The 20,768-nt window shown below is 43.8% G+C and overlaps 1 protein-coding gene across 1 annotated transcript in view; it reads left to right on the top strand.

Moving 5' to 3' along the window:
- MBOAT1 (membrane bound O-acyltransferase domain containing 1) overlaps positions 1-20,299 on the top strand; it is a 75,564-nt gene extending 55,265 nt beyond the window's left edge. The window contains exons 8-13 of the mRNA XM_006182223.3: positions 1,336-1,528; positions 6,375-6,478; positions 8,738-8,802; positions 10,790-10,922; positions 13,243-13,394; positions 18,873-20,299. Coding sequence (XP_006182285.1) covers positions 1,336-1,528; positions 6,375-6,478; positions 8,738-8,802; positions 10,790-10,922; positions 13,243-13,394; positions 18,873-18,999 — 774 coding nt within the window. The 3' untranslated portion in view covers positions 19,000-20,299. The remainder of the gene's footprint in view (positions 1-1,335; positions 1,529-6,374; positions 6,479-8,737; positions 8,803-10,789; positions 10,923-13,242; positions 13,395-18,872) is intronic.
- The last annotated feature ends 469 nt before the right edge of the window (positions 20,300-20,768 follow it).

Here is a 20,768-nt window from a genome sequence, read left to right as displayed (position 1 = left end):
AGTTTTACACCCGCATGCTTGGTGCTTGCTTTTATTGACGTCGAGAGAGTTCAAGATGTTTTTTGAAATCATATTTTAATTTTAATCTGAAATGTATTCATCTCAAATTTGTCAGCATTAGGGTAACTCATTGAACTTTGTCCTTGAGTTCAATTCATTCAGATCAAATATCATAGATTTAAGGGAAATTTGTAATCAATTGACGGGATGGAGAAAATTGGAAAAGGGGAAATTGAGAATAAGTTATTTAAAAATGCAAACGTCTGGGCAATCTTGAGTATTTGAAAATGTAAGTGACTGATTAATTAAGCATGAATCTTCAGAGCTTTGACATAGTCGGGTCCTCGCACTTCAGGGTGAGTCTGGGCTCCAGCGGCTTTATTGACACAATCTAACAGTAAGGTCGCCGTGGCTGTGAGACGTCAAAGTAACCACAGGCGTTTCTGGGCAGATTCTGTCGCAGGAGTGCTGTGTTTGTTTCACATGCTTTTATTTGAAAAATGATATTATCAGAGAGTCTTCACATCACTCTCCAAGGAGACGCTTGCATTTCTGTGCACAGAGATTGCTAAGCGGTGAGGCTGCATTTTGGCTAAAGACACACCGATGGGGGGGCCTGGCACGCACAAGCTGCTGCCCCCCTCGGTGGTGTCATAGTGAATCGTGGTGCGCACTTAACCGGGAGCCCGGCACTGTTCTCAGTACCTTGTGAATACTCACGCGCTTCAGCCCCAAGCTGCCCCGTGAGGGAGGTGCTATTGCTGTCACTAAATTACAAATCAAAGCAGTGTGTTTATAAAAAGTCGGGAGCTGTAACTGTTAGCTGGCATTCCCTGAAATGTCAAGGGGATCGGGCAGAATTAGTCCAGCCAGGGGAATTAAAAACCTCAGTGCATCTTAACTGCAGAGCAGACTGCATGTAAACCATCCTGAAGGGTGTTCTAAAGTTTTCCATGACCTGCCCACATCCTGGCTCAGACGTTGACTCTCCCTAGCTAAGCCTGGGTGCTCCTGGCTGGCAATTCAAACCCATTTCCTGGGCCCTGCCTGCTGCAAAGTGGAAGGCCAGTGGGTCTGTCTTTCTGATGGAAGATTGCCACCCTGGAAGGTTATTGATTTCTCTTATGTTTTGGGAAAGGAGACCTCCAGCCTCTCAGTAGAACCTGCTGGTGAAAGTTGTCTTCTGTTGCAGATACACCCTCAGGGTCCGAGGTGTATCCTGCATCGGACTGCAGCCCGTCACGCAGTCTCTGCCGTCAGGACGAATGCCTCCCACCACTCCTTCTGGAAAAGGCTTCTGAATGCTCACCCTCATTTTCTGCCCCCCGTTTTCAGGGAGCTGTGATACACAAACTGTGCATGACCTTGGTGTCTCTCCTGTTGTTTCTGACCCTCACAAAGACCTTCCCTGCCACCTGCCTGGCTGACGACTGGTTTGTTCACAGAGCAAACTTTCTGGCTCGGCTCTGCTACCTGTACATTGTCATGCAAGCCTCGAAGCCCAAGTATTACTTTGCCTGGACGTTAGGTGAGTTCCACGGAGTGGTGCTACGTGAGTGAGGGGAGGGGCCTCCTCGGGTGGCTTGGCCAGAGCCACGTGTGGATCACCTAATCAAACCAAAAAAAAAAAAAAAAAAACAAAAACAAAAAACCTGTACCTAATGGAAGGCAGCATAGCCCTCCCCGTCCCGCCATCCATACGCTCAATTATCCATGATCAGGAGAAAAGAAATCCTGGCTGCTGTTTAAACCCAAAGTTAGTAACAGATGTCAGAACCTGGAAGCTGCTGCTTCTACCAATGAAACATGGCTATTGAGTGCAGGGCCAAGTTCGGGAAAAGCTCCAGACTGATCTGGATTTCTTGTAATTTTTCTGGGTTGTCCATAAGACAAGATACACACTGACTTCCTTTTACTATCACGTGTGCTAATTGCTACCTTAGGTTACACTTTTTAAGACATTGTGGGTTAAGCTTTATGCCTTAGAAAGAAGCTGACTTCCAAGTGGTTTTTTCCGAAGGTAGAAAGTTGAACTTAATTTGGTTTTATCACACTGTTTTTTTCCTGTGAGATAACTTTAGTCAACTTTAAACTTTTCTCTCTTTCCTTTTAAAGAATTTTAGACTGGGAAAGCTTCAATCTATGCTAAAGTGAGCCGTAAACCCGCCTATTTACTTACCAAGAACGGTAAAGTATTTGGATAAGGCGGGGCCGGCGCATCTGTTTACATGGGGAGCCCTTTCGGGAAGGGACGTTTAACACCTTAGCAGAAAGTGACCGGGGCCTGACGTCAGAGAGCGGTGACTTGGCCCATTAAGTCTGATAGATTGTTGGACTCGGTTCCTAGCGCCTAGTCCATATTCCATCAGCGAGGGCAGGGCACTTAACTGAGTTCCTCTTCTCTCGTTTCATGCTCCCAGTTTTTTAGCCCTAAAATCAAGTTTGTAGCTACTAAATTGTTTTTTTCACCAGCTACTTTTTTATTGTGGTAAAATATACATGACATAAAATTTTCCATTTTAACCGTCTATAGTGGACAATTTAATGGCGTTAGGTTCATTCATAGTGTTGTGTAACCATCACCACCATCCATCTCAAGAACTTTTTCTATTACCTGAAACAGAAACTGTTCATTAAAGTCATAACTCCCCATGTCTCTTTCTCCCCTGTTCCTGGTCCAAATTATTTTTAGGCTTACTTAGTTCTTTATTTTTTAAGTGGCAGTACTGGGGATTGAACCCAGGACCTCGTGCATGCTAAGCAGGCACTACACCACTGAGCTGTACCCATGCACCCACCCAAATTATTTTTAAAGGTTGAAATGTTCAGAGGTAAGTTCAGTCCAGGGCAGTGTTTGTGTAACACTTGATCAGAGAGAGACTGAGAGCTTTTCTAAAATTCGCCACGTGGGAAATTGTTTCTGGTCACATTCAGTTTAATTCAGGGAGTTTTGATTGCCAGGCTCTGTGCTGTGGGGAACTCAGAGGTGAGACATCTCAGTCCTCAAGATTGTTCCCCTGTGTGGCAACACAGGTGAGCCCACCAACCAGGCGACAGGCGTCCCGGGCTGTCCCAGTGGCAGGATCACAGAGGAGAGGATGTACATGGACTGGCCCCTGGGGGAGGCTCCCGGAGTCTCCTGGTATCTGATTCCTTTTTCTGCAGATGCTCTATTATTTAAAACTAATTTCCTTAGTAGGTAGGCATTACACCTGCTCTGGATGGAACCCTACTTGGAATAGCGGGCATGTTTCTCTATGTGAAGTAGCATTTTTGCTTTGCTCTAAACTGTGTGTGTGTGTGTGTAAGTGTAACAGAGACTCTCTCACTCCTTCACCACCCTCTGCTTCTTCACTCAGCCTCCTTTTCCTTCCCCGCTCCCCTTCCCGCTCCCGCATTCTGTACCCCAGGGCTTAAGGGCTGGCTTCTGGACTAAATCAGCTCCTGATTTAAGGTGGAAAGAAAGGCCATTCCATGGTCTCATAGGCAAAGTCTAACACGAGGCGGGTCGTGCTGGCGGGTATCTGGGTGGGAGGGGGTGTCTGGCATCACCATGCCACTTGGGGAATGAGCCCAGGTACCTGGAGTACAGAAGTAGCCCTTTCTGTGGATAGCTCTCTCATGGACTTACCTCTTTGTCTTTTCTTTGCCCCCCTCCTCCCATTTCTGTATTGTTTAGGGTAGCTCCCATAGAAACAGTTCATTAATTTGCGTGGCCTCAATTTGAAGTTGGTTTTAGTTTAGATTGCATGGGCTGGCCCGAAATTAACCTTTGTATCCTTTATGAATAAAGAAGCAGTGAAGAGTGCAACAGGGAATATTTAAGCTGCTTAACCGAGTAATTGTTTTATCCATCTCCTTAAAACACCGTTTACCTATAATTGATGTACTAATTATACATAATTATAAATTTAATCCTATAGCTGGCCTCCTGATGCATCTCAGTGAAGCTGCACTGTGTAAGCCTAGTTCTGGTTCTATTTCTATTGAAAGAATATACTCCCCACCCCTCCCCAAAAAAACCTGAAAAAAAGAATATGGCTATTTTCTCTGAACTTAAGGCATAAGGCTGATTGTTCCTCTCCTACTAATTAGTACTAGTTAGTGTGGTCAGTTTTAGCCCAGGCTGTGTTCTCAAGATCACAGATTCTAAAATACGGGTGTCCAAATTAATTTATCTTCAGTAATATGTTAGAGCCATGCAGAATGCGAGCAGACAGCTTTGGACGGAGAATCCCTAAGGCAAAACCCAGTCCTGGATACACAGTAGCAGAATGTGCTGAAGGGGCGGCAGGAGTTCTCACGTTGTCAGATGCGGTGGTTCTGAGAGTTGCCGCTTCTGGTTCTCCATCGTCCCCCTCTCTGACGGCTGTGGAATGAGGGCTAGTCTTCAGATTCTGGCGTTGTCGACCCGCTGAGTGATCTTCATGTTAACATCACTACTGAGCTTTAGTCCTCTTAGGAGCAAGATTGGGGCGGTGGTAATAACAACACCACCACTAATAATAATAATAATAATAATAATAATAATAATAATAATAATAATAATAATAATAATAATAATAATAATAATAATAATAATGGCAGCTAACCTTTCCGAGTGCTGACCTGGGCCAGTCCCTGTGCTGTGCACGCTACGTGTACTCAACTTGGTTTAATCCTTTCAACATCCTTTTAAAATAGGTACCGTTATTATATCCATTTTCTGCTCAAGAGAAAAGGTTTCTAGAAGTTAGACAACTCTCCCTTGGCCATGAACTGACCCCGTTCCCAAGTGGAGCTAGGGACCCGGGAGCCCTGCCCCTCCCCCACTCTTCCTCATCATCTTCACACCATTGTGAGCATTGAATGAGAAATGTCCATGCAATGCTTTGTAGATTCCTGGGGAGATAGTAAGCACCAAAAAAGTTTTTTTTGCTTTTTTTGCTTTTTTTTTTTTAGATCTGACCAGGTGAGGCAGATCTGAGGCTGGAGATGGGGGAAGGTCCTGGGGTTGCTCTGCTGGTCCCGCATGGTCAGTCCAGCCCTGGTTTTAGTTGTCAGCACAGACCTCAAGAGCTCATCTTCTCCTGGTTTAGTTTATGTCTGTCATTCACCATTTGTGGCCACACACTGAAAACTGTCAGTTTCTTCACAGAAACATCCTGTCCTGGCTTTGTTCAACTTTTCCACTGAGTTTCCTTTCAGTCAGCTTGGGAGAAAAGACGTATCAGAACTCAGTACTTTTCCTTCTTTCTTCTAAAAGAAACCAGATCATTTTACAGTGAAGCCAAGCATAAGATAAGCAAGATGAAATCATCAACTCTGCCAAGAGTAAGGGAGCCAGACTTAGAACAGGTGGCTTTTCTTCAGAGTAGCCCTGCAGGAATCTGACGTGAGTTGGACATGAACGCCCATAAAAACTGAATGCATGGAGCCACAGGAAAGAAACTTTTCTCTGAAATCTCCCCCAGACCTAAGACTTGACAGTGTTATGGCTTCATTAGTTTGATTAATTATTTTTTTTATGAAAATAACAGAATGAGCTGAAAAGAAGACAAATGGAAAGAGAAAGTTAGCCTCTTGGCCTCATAATGCAAGCATGCTGATTTCATCAGACCTCTTTGATTATAAAAAATTTCATTAAGGAATTGATTAGAAATGAAATACGGCTGGGGGACACTTTCTTAGAGTTTATGGAAGTGAAATAATGATGGAAGTGAGGCTTTTAGACTGACTTTGAGGTAGGATGGCTTTGGTGACTGTGTCCACACGTGGCCTCTGTGGCAGCTGGCCCCAGATTCACATCTCTAGCTCTGTTCTTTTTCCCGGGTTCTAAGTTCTTCTGTGTCTTAACCACCTCCACTGCAATCCTAGTGGCTTGTCATGCTTCACACGTCCAGAATGAGCTCCATTTTCTTTCAGAGCTGGTTCTCCTCCTGATGAAATGCTGTCTGTCAGCCTGTGTCCAGCCATCTTTAATGACAGCTCTTGGATGGGGGCCCCTGGATCTTCTGGTCTCTGCTTCTGAGCTTCTGTGTATTTTTACCTTTCTCTTTCCTCTTCTATCAAGTTGGTCACTAAATTGTCCCATTTCTTTGTTTTGTTCCTTCATTGCTCTTTTTCTCATCTTGCATTCTGTGAGCATCTGGCATCTTTCTTCTTACTTAGCAGGTGCTCACTAGATGCTCGTGAAGGAATAAAAGTTGAGGTCTCCAAAGAGCCAGAACTCCATTCCATCATGGTACCAGGTCCTTCACAATTTTTTTGTTTGTTTCTTTTCCAAGGAAACAACCGCCTGTCTTCATCTTAAAGCTAGACAGATGTGTAGTGTCCTTTAAAGCAGCCATGTGACTTTTGTTCTATATCCTAATGTGTTGTTTTAAAAACCATAGCTGATGCAGTGAATAACGCAGCTGGCTTTGGCTTCAGTGGAGTGGATAAGAATGGAAATTTCTGTTGGGATCTACTTTCTAACCTAAACATCTGGAAGATTGAGGTGAGTTAATCATGCTTTTAAATCAGGCTGTCATGGTGAACAAAGCAAATGGTTTGCTTTGAGTGTGGTACCCAGAGTTCATTATCAGTGTCCCAGGAAAAGCTGCTCTCGGGGAGTATCAGGTCCAGCAGCCTCCCAGACACTTTTTATCTCAGGATCTTTTTCTTTTTTTTTTTTATTTTTGAGATACCTAGTTTCTTGGCAGTATTCATGGTCCAGGTCATAATGATACACACACACACAGATTTGAAAAATAGCCAGGCAAATCTTTCTGTTCCTTCCATTCTTACTCTATCAACTCGAAAAGTACAGATGTCGTTTTCTCTTGCTCACTTTCTGCTCTCCTCGGTCAAGAATACAGACTAGCAGTTGTAGTTACAGTTCACCATCACACGTGTTCTCTGTGGCTCCTTTGGAAACATTTAGCATGCATTCGCTTTTAAGAATGGTCACCATCCTTTTAGGCTACCAGAGTCAGTGTGGCTTTTCTCTTTTGCTGGCTTTGCTTTGGCACTACCGTTCTCCATGGCTCCATCACTAGAGGTGGTCTCTTTGGGGCTACATCCTTCTTGGTTTCCTTGGCATGGCCATCCCTTGGGGCTGAAAAGAATGCCAAGTCTTGAACCACTTCCTCCTTGCAGCTGGGGGGGGGGGGTAAGGGCCGGATTCTCCACATTACAGAAGTGCGGGTTCTCTAGCCAGGTGACGCATGGTTGCTGTTGGTGATGGTTCTCCACCCACCACGGGGCAGGCAGAGTGCCACCAGGGAGTCCGGGCAGAGGGGGACTGTGTATGTACAATAGAAAACCCGGGATGTGGGGACGACCACCTGCCACCCATATTAGGTGGAAACTAGGCTACAAGGAGACATGGGGGACACACCCTCCACCTTCTTGATGCCTGGGACATCTCTTCATGTTGAATGGACAAGCTCCAGCCCCCAGAGCAACCTTTTTCATTTTTGGAAAAGCAGCGTAAATAATGCACAAGCTTCTTTTTTTTTCCTATATGGATGATGCCAGAGAGAGAGCAATATAGTACGATTTTCCTTTTTCCCACTAAAATTCTCTCCCTCAAAACTCGTGGACCACAGCCGGCTGCTGTGGAGTGCTGTGGGCAAGGGTCCTTCAGAGTGGTTCCCCTTGACCTTGGGCTGCCCACTTGGCCCCTCGACTGTGCACCGGAAGACAGAGTCCTCTCACTGTGGGCGTGTGTTCTGGGTAAAGGGCTGAGTTATGTCTTTATTATAAAAGAAAACCAGAAGAAGAAAGTTTGCTTTTTCCAATGAAGTTGATACAGAGCAGGGAGCTAAAGAAAACCGAGGGAGTCTGATTTAGTTAAGGCACCTCGAAGCTGTGTGTATAGCATTTTATTAGCCGTAGAAGACATGGACGGATAAAACTCCTTAGGGTCTTGAAATTAAAAACTCATAATACAAAAATCTGTCATCAGTCTGTTCTCTCTCCCTCCCTTCCAAACGTAACAGATTAAGCCAAAGTGTAGCCTAAGGTTTTCTTACGGTTGAAACAGAAAACAGAAAAAAGTGGCATTTGCACTTCCTACCACGTTCATGAGGAATTCTGTTCTTGGATGTTTGCTTCAGCCTCTGATAAGTCTTTTTTTATTTTGAATGAGAAAGCCCCATTGATGGCTAATTTTGGGATCTCCCTTCCTCAGTGGTTGAATCACCTGCATCCTTGCCAGCTGGGCAGTGTTTCTTTGTTTTCTTTTGTCTTGTGACTCCTTCATGCATAAAATCTCTTATTATTCCAGATGCAGTTGGAAGCCTTTGAACCTCTGTAGCTGTTTTGTAGACTAACTTCACAAAACTGACCTAGTTTACAGACGGCCACGTCCGTGCAAAGATGACAGTTAAATTCAGACTGTCTCCGTAAAGGCGCTAAATTCACATGATTAAACCCTTCCTGTGGCAAATCCCATTTTAGAGTACTTAGTTTTAAAATTCAGATGACTGAAAAGTTTTTGTTGAACCAGAATGGAAGGAAAACACACAGAACATTCCTTCAGTTGTCCTATAATTTGAAAATAGCTTTTAAGAAAAATGGAGACTTTGCAAGCCAAGTTTTAGTTGCAAAGTAGATGTTAGAAACACGGGGAAATTTTACTGTCTCCTCTCGACTCAGTCATCATTATAGAAAGAGCCCATCTAATCTGCCACGAGGGAAATTCTGGGGAGGACTTTCCATTTCTCGGGGTGTTTTTAAAGCTAATGATAGGTGCTATTTTTCTCCCTTCCAGACTGCCACGAGTTTCAAAATGTACGTAGACAACTGGAATATTCAGACAGCTTCTTGGCTGAAGCGGTAAGAAACACACCAGTGACCTCATTACTCATGGCTTGGATGGGCATCATTAGGTAAACAGTGGCCATCTGCCAGCAGTAATGCCGTCTGACACTTTTGTTTGGTATGAACGTCTATGCTGTGTAAATGAGAGAGCAGAAATACAGTGAATTGAGAAGGTCACAACGTAGCGTATTTCTGTTAATGTATCAAACATTTAATACTGCCATTATTGTGTACCAGGTACCCATTTCATTCTCATATCAATCCCATGAGATGTTGGTAGTTACTATCCCCATTTTGTAGATGAGGCAAGCGAGGCACAGAGAGGTTACGTAACTTGCCCAAAGTCACACAGCGAACGAGTGATCGATACTAGCCCAGTCTGTCTCCAGAGCCAAGCTCTTCGCCTCTGTGATGTGTGCTGCCTCTTGTCTGCAGGAGACCCTCTTGCTCAGATGGCAGCGAGGGTCACTGCCAGCGTCAGATCACTGAGGGTTGCTGTTAATCCCTAGTATCGAAAGCTTTATGGTGCCCGCAGTGTTCATGCTTTTCAACTTGGTATTTTGTTGCTATTTCTCTTCTTGTTTTTCTACACGTTCGGAAATTTAAAACAATCCTTAATTTGGAACTAATGACATGCTATCCTTGAGGCGGCAGTTTCTAGGTAGTAAGCGTTCCCATCCTATGAGCGCCAGGTGAGTGTAAAGATATTAGGCTGTAGATTCTACTGTTTCTGAGAAGTAGCGCTTTTCGTAGGTTAAAACATTGGGGTAAAAGAAGAGACGATGTATCATGAGCCCAACAAAGTCGACTCAGGCAAGTGACCTGAACATGCAGTTTTTGAAAACTTGCCCTTAATGTCATTGCTGTTAATTTTGCAGATTGTTTTTGCCTAAAACTCTGTTCTGTACATTGAGTAATTCCAGTGTATAAGAGTCCTACAGTCCCCACTGGCAGTTTATGTTCTTTGATGACTGAACAAGCGTGCGTGCACATAAAAGATGAAAAAATTTTTTTAAACTATTCTAGAAAATGAAATATTTTATTCAGACAAAAAGATAGAGGGTAAGAAAGAAATGCCCATGCAAACTAACTCTTGTTTCAAAAAGAAACATTACAAATGGGGTCCCGACCTGTGTTTCCTTCCTCAGATTCACTTTCTTCCCATGAAGAGAGAGCCAGGATCCTTAGTTTGGATTTAACTTGGTAACTTTTGACAGCCGTCTAGGCTGGGTTAGTGTTAACTGTTGGGGTTTCTATTTTATCCTTTACCTGGGTCCTCTCACTGAGGAAGCCATGTGGTGGCTCCTTAACAGGGCTACTGGCAATTCATAAACTGAATTTGGGAGGAAGTCTCCTGTCACTTTAATAAACAACCAAGAAGCCGACGATCTCCAGGGTTTTTGCTGACATTTCTATATCCTCACGATGTCCTCACTCTTAAAGGCAAATTCGTGGACTGGAATCCAGTGGATGCCATGAGAACTGAAAAGGTCATATAATGGACACATTGATTTTGTGCTGGAGTCATTGCCAAGAGAGACAAAAAGGTTGCAATGCTGAGTAGTTAGATGGCATTGGGGCCAGCTTGGAGAAGTAAATTAATTTCAACTAAATGTGGATATCTGCTTTTAAAGACCCTTATCCTGATTCTAAAATTTTTAGTGCCAGCGGCATGCACTTATCCATAGGTATTCCTGGTAGATCAGGCCATTGGTGGAATAAGCTTCTATAAGGCAGGAGCTCTCGTTGGGACCTTTTATTAGATATTGTGTGATGGGGTCCAGATCATTTAGTTCTAAGGAGATTAAAGATTCATGCATCTCCCCAAAAGGTTGAACTATGAATGGCCTATCTGGTAGTGTTTAATAAGTTCAAGGCTGCTTGGATTATCAGTCAGGGGACCAGGTGATGCTTGCATGCTCTGATCCACAGAGATGCAGGTGTAGGTGGAAGTTCCTGGTATGTTCGGCCTGTGGCTCAGTGTACCTTCCTCCCTTCACAGAGTGTGCTATGAGCGGGTTCCCTGGTACCCCACAGTGCTCACCTTCATCCTGTCTGCCTTGTGGCATGGTGTCTACCCTGGATACTATTTCACCTTCTTAACTGGAATCCTCGTCACACTAGCAGCCAGGACGGTAAGCTTCCTCTAGTGGTGATGTCTTTTCCTTAGTAACTGGATGCCTGGATGCGTGTCATCTTCTAGGTCCCAGCAGGAGTCGGGGTTGGGGTGGGAGCGATGTTTTGAAAAATCATACAACGGAAGTCTTCCCATGAAAGCAAATACTTCAATATACGGGAACTTCTGGCCATAAAATGGTTAGCCGTTTTATTTTTGTATTGCTTACAGAGGGTGTTTGCAACACAAAAGGACTTTTAGGAGCAATGTTTAGTACCTTAAGAGATGAAAACATTTTTAATCATTAAAGGCTGTAAACGCAGCCTACTAATTACAGGTGATGATGATTGTTGATTAATGTAAGACTTCATTTTGCTTACACTCTAATTTCTCATTTCATTATCCTGCACCTAGAAATAATTCAGACTCTGAGCAGCCAGGAAAATTGCAGCCCCAGGAACTGGCCCGTTGGAGACTGCTCTAACCTCTCATGCCTGATCGAGTTAAATTAGTTTGTGTAAAGTCCTTGTTGAATGTTATAAATTTGGTTCTCCAGCTTTTTCGGGTGGCCTTCAGTGGTTCCTAGGCTGTTCCTAACATTTGCTGGCTGTAGAGCAATGATAGTAATAGACTACAGACGATGCCTGCCCTCCAAGAATGAGATGAACATGCGTATAAGTAATTACAATTCCGCGTATTCTAATTGTCAAATACAAACGCTTGTATTTTATTTCATTTCAACATTTGACAATGATTGTGGCTTTCCTTATTCAGGGGCCAAGAGCTTTTAATGAACTTTGTTGGACTGTGTTTTAGATGTGGATTTGGGAGCTCCAGCATAACTGTGCACTCATTCTTGAATCCATCTCCTATTATTTCAGGAGCACTACTATGTGCCAGTAGGTGCTGGGGCTACCACAGTGAACTAAAGTCCCCCCCCACCATGAAATTCTTATTTTCATTAGATGAAGGTTTGTTGGAATACATGTGTGAACAAGATGAATAATTGATGACTATTCAGTCTGCTTAGCACACTTCGTATAGTGTATGTATTTGTGCATTGAAACCAGTGAAGATGTTTTTTCTCCCATTCATATACCACCTTGGATCATAAAACTAAAAACCAGGAGGATAAACTTAAGAAACAAAAGCCAGCATTTTGTAAACATATTCAGAGTATTATTTTTAAAATGTCTTTAGTTCAGTTGATCTCAACGGGCCTTAAAAGCATTGATTTATGTAAAGCCCTTCTCTTGGGTGACCTGGAGATGTTTTTCACAAATGAGTTGGGGGGATGGAGAGGAGAAGGTTGATAGTACAGTATTTCCTTTTTTTTTTTTTTTTTTTTTTCCTGAAAGGAGAATGAACTCCAACAGTCATGAAGTGTGTCAGGCCCAGGAAGTTACCTAATAAAATCTCTTACGTGCGTCCCAGTACGGCCCAGGGATGGACCTCTAGCCTCTGTCTGAGGAACTCAGAGCTCAGGAGGGGCCCTTAGCATCCCAGGCAGCCCTCGGAAGCCCTTCGGCTTTGAGGCTGTCCCACCTCTAAGAGCCATTGTTTCAATGCTGCCCTTGGTGCTGGAAATTAGGCCTCTTTCTGGAGCCAAATCTAGTTCCATGTGTCGGAAGACCTACAAATGAGTGTATTCTTTGACCCAGCGTTTTCCATCTGAGAATTCTGTTTGTCTGTAAAATGGACATCATGATGCTTACATGACAGACTTGGGGGAATCAAGAGGTGATACCTGTAAAGCCTGAGCCAGAGGCTTGGCACACAGTGAGCACTCAGTAAATGGTACCTGCTCTTATTATTATAGTTATTACTGTTACTCAAAGGAATAATTGGGAAACAGCGCAGAGACTTTTCTACAAGGGTGTATGGTCACAAGTGCTTACAGTAGCGGGGGCAGGAGACTAACTTTTCTCTAATTAAAATTGTTTAATTTTAGTTTAATATTTACTGATATGGAAAAAAATCCTATGTTACTAAGTGAAAACAGGCTATTGAAAATATAAATATGGATATATATGAACAGAAGAAGACTTGGAAGGATATGTGCCAAGTTTTTAAACAGTACTTTTTGTTGGGAGATGTTTAAAAAAATATCTGACTTTGCTTAGTTGGTCTTTAAAAATTTTTCTACAGTGAACGTGTACCTTTTCTATGATAAGAAAACCATAATGGTATTTTTAGTTGAAAATAGAAGTCAGATGGCTGGTATCCTTTATCCCCTGTGTCCCTGAGGTATACTGCCTGCATGCATGGAGTAAAAGTTTTTTTTTTTTTTTCCTAACCCGCCCTCCCACCCCTTCCCTGGCGACTTCCGTGGAGCGCAGATGAGGAACAACTACAGACATTACTTCCTTTCTTCGAAAGCCCTCAAGGCTGTCTATGACACGGGCACCTGGGCTGCCACACAGCTGGCCGTCTCCTACACGGTCGCACCCTTCGTTCTGCTGGCCGTTGAACCGACCATCAGCTTATACAAGTAAGTTTCCGTTGTTCCTGACCACTGTGTGGTCAACGTGTGTTCTGTGTTTGACTTGGGAGTGGGCGAAGGGAAATGGACCTGTACTGACAATTGCTGTGCATGGTTTTGGTGTGAAAACGTCTAGAGAAAGCATTAGGAGGAAGTGGCTGTGCTGAGACACTAACAGGCCATTGTGCAGATGAGCAGAGTTGACTGGGAGCCCTTCAGCTGCGCCTCACACAAGTCAGGGATGCTTAGGGCAGGGACTTTGGAAGGGATGTGTCTAAATGACCAACAGCAGGTAAGTTCACTGGCCTTGCCTCTTTTTGCTGGGATTAGGCTGTGGGGCATTCTGAGTGCAGGGCAGACCTGGGCGGGGGCTGGGCACTGATCTGATGGTCCAGCAGAGGGCTTTGTGCTCCCCTGAGATGGCAGTTCCAGCAAGTGCCTGTGGGGGCGCCCTTGTACATGGTGGAGGAGAGTAGGATGCAGCATTGAGGGTGGGGCCTGGGGGTCGCACCGCAGACAAGAGGCCTTTAGGAAAAGGGTGTCTGGCCCTCATACTCAAACACCAGCCCTCCAGATAAACTGCACCCCTATCCTTGCTTGCTTTTATTGTTTCACTCTTGTGGAATTCGCTGCATTTCTCTACTCTTGGAGAAATGGTTCTGTGACCCCTGGCACATTATTAACCTCGTTACCTGTGTCTTCTCAACTGTAAAATGAGGGTAAGAATAGCATTCATTTCAAAGCACCTCTGTTAGGATTGGGCAAGGCAGATGTGTCCAGGGCTCAGTCCCAAGGTCTGGCATGTAGTCTGCACTCGATAAATACTAACTTGTCTTACTGACCGATTTGTGGGGACTTCTGTAGATTAAGTATGGGACACAACTACCGTCAGAAAAGTGGCTTAGAAATAAACAGGACAAACATGCCTTATTTGTACGTCCAGGATTGGACGCACTGGTCAGGGGTGATCAAAGAAACCTTCACAACCCAGTCCAGGTATCAGTGTCTAGTAGTGGGGGGATTTTTTTCAGGTTATAGGAAAAGAAGATAGAGGGAACTATGCAACACTCATCAACAAAGTCTGTTTCTGTAATACAGTTAGGGCGTGGGAGTTCTGTGTCAGTGTAACATGGAAGTGGGCTGGTTTAGACACACATTTTTCTAGGCAAAGGTTGCCAGAATGGTGGAAAAAGAATTATAAGCCTCAGTAAAAAAAAGCCCTCAGTTCAGCTGCTACAGAAGAAGGAGCCCTGAGTCCCCTCAGCTCTATCTGGAGAAAATCAAGCACCCTTCCCTGGGTGCCTTCCCCAGAGAGGCGCCCCCGCCCCTGGCTCCATCTTGATGGTACCTCCTCGGCGCCCTCCTTCCAGCGCCCCCACCTGCTCACAGCTCCATGTCCTTTCCCTTGTCTTGGTGCCCTCCAGTCCGCGTTGCCCTTCATCACCTTGTACATTTTAATGCTCCCTGAAGCAGCCTTTCAGCCCAGTTGCGAGATCGGCCTAGGCTGTCCAAGGGTTTGGCTTTGGTACTAACTGTCTTTGTGAGGCACTCTGGTTACAGAGTCTTGTAGATTTTGAGTTGTCTGCTTCTAACTTGTAACCCTGAGCCCTCCTCCTCACTTTTTCGTTTGAGGCACCCAACCTCCTCCACGCCCTCCCCCGTCTAGGGGAGAGAGAGCGCTGCTACTGATGGTGAGGAGATGATTGTTTTATTTAGTGATTTTTTTGTTTTGTTGTTGTTAGTGGAGGTACCGGGGATTGAACCTAGAACCTTGTGCATGCTAAGCATGTGCCCTCCACTGAGCTAGACCTCAACCCCGAGATGAGTATTTTGTAAAGAAACGGAACAAAGTGAAATAGAAACTGTGTTATGTTAAACCAGATTTTTTTAGGGAGGCACTTTTTTTTTTTTTTTTTCATAACAGGCATTGAAACACATTGACTTGCATTCCTTAAGCAAGCGGAATGAGGCTTCCTCCAATGTTTGGAAAATCTGTCACTATGCAGACTAATAATTAAACAAGAACTAGAGAGAGACCAAAAAAAAAAAAAAAAAAAGAAACAACGACAAAAAACCCACCCCAGCCCTGGTATTTTAGCACATGATATTGCCAGATGTTGAGTTTTTTTTAAGGAATTATATGGATTACATTATACCAGAAATGCCTGCATTCAATGCAATACCACTCAATACCTACAGGATGCTGGGCAGTATCCTAGAATCTGGGGGTAGATGGGGGAGCAAAAGACAGAAATCACCCCTGCTTCCACAGAGTGGGTAGCTTGATGGAAGCGACCGGAAATAACTGACATATTTGTAAATATCCACTAGGATCATACTTTGAATGGTACAAAGATTTATGTGAGCAGGGAACAGGAAGCCAACTTGGGTGAAAGTCACATTTCGCTAAATCCTGGAGGCTGCATGATGGGAGTTTGAAGCAGGCATGGTGGGTGTGGTGGATGGAGCCCTGTGGGTCATCCCAGACACAGGGAGCAGCATAGATACGCCCCCTCATGATAGGAGGAGGCCCTGTGCACTGAAGACCCAAGAAACACATGTGGGCAGAATAAAGAATTAATTCAAGGTAGAAGGTAGTGAGCTGAGAAGAGAGAAGGATAGGTATCAGTTTCACTGTTTATCATGTATGGAAGTGGAGGCTCAGAGAAGGTGAGTAATTTAGCAAAACTCTCACAGCAAGACCCGAGTTTCAGATGCAAAGTTCCTTTAAACAGCAAGAGCAGTAGTGCAGTTACTAAAAATTTCTCTAGGAGAAGCTATTTTGGAAGACTATTACTACTTGGTGAATCACATGACGGGGTGATTTTTTTTTTTTTTTATGATCATGTGCATTGTGTTTAACCAACTAAGCATTTTTACACTTAGGCAGGGGCTCTAGGGAAAGAATCAAATCATTATCAATCCAAATCACTCTCTTGTAGACTTCCATTTCTTTTGAAAGACAATCTAAAATGTTTATTTTTTAAAAAACACCTTTGTTTAACAGGGTGAAATTGACACTTCGGTCACTTTTGTCAATTTCAAATAGTTCAACCTAGTGTGTTATCTCATTTTCATAGTTGCTTATGTATATAGTTTAAATTCCCTATCTAGATCAGATCTGTCCAATAGAAGTTTCTACAGTGACCAAAATGCTGTCAAATACATTGGCCACCAGTGTGTGTGGACATAAATGTGGCTAGTGTGACTAAGGAACTGAATTTTCAATTGTATCTAATTTTAATAGCCATATGTTGCCCATTATTACAGATTGCCTCTAAAGGTGTTTTCTGAATCTTTTTAAAAAAAGGGTTTTTTTTAAGACTCTCAAGATAATCACTGACTAACAAAAGAAATGAAAGTAAAGGTAGGTTGGTTGCATTCCAGATCTGCCCCTCCCTAAGGGCTATTCAGTAATGCAATAAATGGCAGTTGTATGCAAATCTATCTCTCCTGGTATCCTTTCCTGCTTGACATTTAAATGTCAGGTGGGCTTCATTTTGCCGTCTAGTCACTTTCCAGTCTATCGTGACTTCAAATCCCAGCTTTAAATTTCTTAGCCTAATTTTTTTCCCCTTAAGTTGCAAATGAGCCCCAAGTAAACATTTAAATGTATTATGAAAGAACTTGTCTTAGCTTGGGCTGGTAGGACTACATACTGTAGATGGGGTGATTTAAACAACAGACATGTACTTCTCACAGTCGTGGAGGCTGGGAAGTCTGAGATCAAGGTGCTGGCAGGTTTGGCTTCTGGTGAGAGCACTCTTCCTGGCTTGCAGAAGGCTGCCTTCTCACTGTGTCCTCACGTAGAGAGGGATGCGAAAGAGATGGGGTGAGGGACAGAGACAGCTCACACTCTGATTTACGTTTATTTTCTAATAAGGGCACTAATACTATCATGAGCCCCCCACCACCACCTTCAAGGCCTCATCTAAACCAAATTCCTCCCAAAGGCTAGTTCTCCACATAGCATCACATGAGAAGTCAGGGCTTCAACATAAGAATTTGGGGCAGAACACATTCAGTCCAGAGCAGAACCTTCCTGTGAATTTAACTAGATAACATTTTATTAACTTCAAAGTATAAGAATGTTAGAGTTTGTGTAGGAACTTTTGTAAATAGCAAAAAACTCCTTTAGAGTAGGAACTAAGCTTTCTTCATCTGTGTATCTGGAGTACCTAGTTTAGTCCTGGCATGCTCTCTGTAAATGCTAGCTGAGTTCTTCCATAAGAAGAAGACGAAATAGTCCTTAAAATTTGAGAGCAGTATGGAATGTCAGAATAGGTTAGTAAACCTTCCTGGGGGGCTGAATTTTTTCCCCTGGACTCCCAAAATATTTGACTTTAATCTAACGTAATTGCTCCAGTGTAGATTTGGCCATATGTAAAAGATTAAGGCAAAAGGCAAGAACAAAGTATATTTTAGGAGAGACTTTGAAAGCTGGAGTTGCCTATGCCTGGAGCGTGCCTGTGAGAGTCCTGGTTTACCCTTGTTGAGCCAGCGTGTCTGACTGTAGGCATGTCTTTCACTCTCAGTAACGTCCTGGTCTAAACAGTACATCAGATGATCACTTACCTGGGGCTGTTGACCCCTCTGCTGGTTACGTTGCTACCATTCCATTCCTTGGAGAAAGGGGCGGGGACTTTGCACTTTCTGTAGATGCTGGTTTAATGCTTCGTACATCCTAGGTAGTAAGTGTTTATTGAAAGAAGAAATGTTTGCTTTTGCTAGAGCTCTTGACGTTCTGTAGACCACACCTTATGATCGTAGAAGCTGGGGAATGATACAGAGGTCAGTTGGTGAGTGGAAAAAGTGTAAATTCAGTTTTTCTAAATGGATATAGAACAGTTGTACGAATGCAATGTTTTCTCATTACTTACGTGCATTGAGATGTACAGTATTTATTGAGTATCCAGATTGTGCCTAATATCACACTTATAAAACCTACAAACCTCAGAAGCAAAGCTTGTTTCTTATTAGTTTGGATGGAAAATGATTTTGCGTTATGGAGTAGGCATTCAAAATCTAGATTCTTTGGGCACATAATGTACACAAGAACCCCGACACTTGAGTGGTGCACACCTTGGCTGCAGTACAGTTGCATTTGTGTCTCGGGAACAGAGTGCAGGGTTTGAATTGCATTCCATGTCTCCTTAGGCTTTTAATATGGTGGCTTTCTAGCTGTTGGGGTTAATTCTCTCCATATGCTCATTATGTCAGTGGGACAGTGCCACGCGTCTATCTGCGGACGGGCTGGTTGATTTGCTCTGCCCAGCTTTGTGGGTTCGGTCCTTCCCGGGCCCGCTCACCCACCCAAGGGAGTTCTCTGTGGAATGGATCAAGACAAGCCCGAGGGCAGTCAGGTCTACCAGTGCCAAGGGCAGAGTCTTCACTTGCTCCAGACTGCAGATGATGTCATTGCTTCATGTGACGTTTCCCACATGTATCCTTGTGTGAAATGTAATTTGTGTGTGTATTTGTTCCTAGATCCATGTACTTTTACTTACACATCATCAGTCTCCTGATCATCCTGTTCCTGCCAATGAAACCACAAGCTCATGGTCAAAGGCGGTCTCAGACTCTGAACTCTGTTAATAAGAAAAAAACAGATTGATACCTCTAAAAAAAAAAAGCTGAGCGCATAAGACTGCAAATCTTTGAACAGATGAGATGGAGAGACTCCAGAGTTCTCCGGGGACTTAGAGGCCATGTTTACATGCATCTTTTTTGTTTTCGTTTCTTAAGGGCAGGGAGTATTTTTATAAAGCCTTTTTGTACCGTTAAATCAGCGACGTCCAGTTGATTTGTTTTAATATTTTGTAGGACATGTGAGTGGGGTGGGGTAGGGAAGAATGTGCCAGAATGGCAGGGACAGTGCATTCTGGGCAGCTGGGTCTCTGCTTTTCCAGCATGACTTCCAGCCACTGAAATCTGGATGTTGGAAACCTGGACGTCTACTCCAGAGGTTAGAAGGTGAAGCCAAGGTGCCTTGTCTGCCAGAACATACCCAGAGATGGTTATTTCCCGGGGAGCCCCAGGTCCTTTGACTGGCGACATCACTGTTTTCAAACACAGTAACTACACTCAGAAGACTGCCGGGGAGGGATTGCGTTGCGGGAAGTTTCCAGAATACAGAAAACTTGACGAGCCAGGAGGACTGACCGTGAACGGATGTTTGGATGGACTGAAGGTCAGGCATGCGTCCTGAAGTTGGCTGTGTTTTTTTTCCCCCAGGGATGAAACCCTTCTTTTGCTCCTTAAATGAGCCAGGATTGGAAATCAGAAGGTCCCCTGTCCACGTCTCCCAGGAGTTGGAGAGGGGCTGCTGTTTTCCAGGTGTTTTCCTTTGCGTTCGCGCCTTCTGCGTGCCCAGGGATGGCGCCGAGCAAACACCCAAATTTTGCACCGAGGCAGCACCATGTCTTTTTAAAAATAATTTTTCTTAAAAGTTACACTGAAGCTTGGGAAGAAGAGGCAGATACTGTTCTTTTCTCCTCTCACTTCACAGAGACATGTTGATGACCACGGCCATGATGTATGTTCGGGCTGGTTCCCCCCCCCCCCTTTTTTTTTTTCAGTTTCACAGCCGATTAAATCTGACTTTGTTTTAGTTGACTCATCCTATCGGAAAGCAGAACTTGAAAGACAGTTTTCTTTTCTATCTTTGTAATGAATGTGCTGTGGCTCCTTTTGGGAACTTCTGTTGGGTGATATTCGATGTAGGAGAAGGAAACATATTAAATGTTGTGGCAAATTAATAATAATAATGATAGTAAAGTACATGCCACCAGGTTGTTCCCTCAGTCACATACCTTGGCAGGAAAGAATTTGTTCACATCAAATGAAATGGTAAAAAAATTAGTTTCTTACTAAATGAATGCTGCGTTTCTATATAAAGGAAATATTTCTGAGAAGAACTGCTTTTGGTTTGTGTACATAGAGACTTGCCATTCTGAAGTGTGTGTATATATCTGTGTGTGTGTGTGTGTGTGTGTGTATTTTAACAAATGTGAACAATATTAAGGTTTTACTTAAACGTTGAGCATCATATGTTCAGTTTGTACTTTGGATGGTTTGGGTTTGGGGTTTGACGTCTGATCTTCATCCCTAACAGTGCAGGTAGGATTTAAGCCCTTTCTACAGATGAAGAAACAGAATCGGGAGGATGTTTGCCAGCTCCCCCACAGACAGACTCAGTGGTCGAGCTGAGAGCTGAACCCCAGGCCGTCCCAAGAAAGCTGCTGACCGTGGGCCTTTCCCTGAGGTACCCTGCTGGTGCTTCTCTTTGGTCAACGACATGGGACATGACGCACCTGTCCTGATGCTGGGGCAGAAGTGCTGGAACCTGAGCTCTGGTCCCTGGGGAGGCAATGGAAGTTAAGA

Source organism: Camelus ferus, chromosome 20 (genome assembly GCF_009834535.1).
Source record: "Camelus ferus isolate YT-003-E chromosome 20, BCGSAC_Cfer_1.0, whole genome shotgun sequence".
Classification (NCBI taxonomy): Eukaryota; Metazoa; Chordata; class Mammalia; order Artiodactyla; family Camelidae; genus Camelus; species Camelus ferus.
This window is presented reverse-complemented; position numbering and strand designations above follow the sequence as displayed.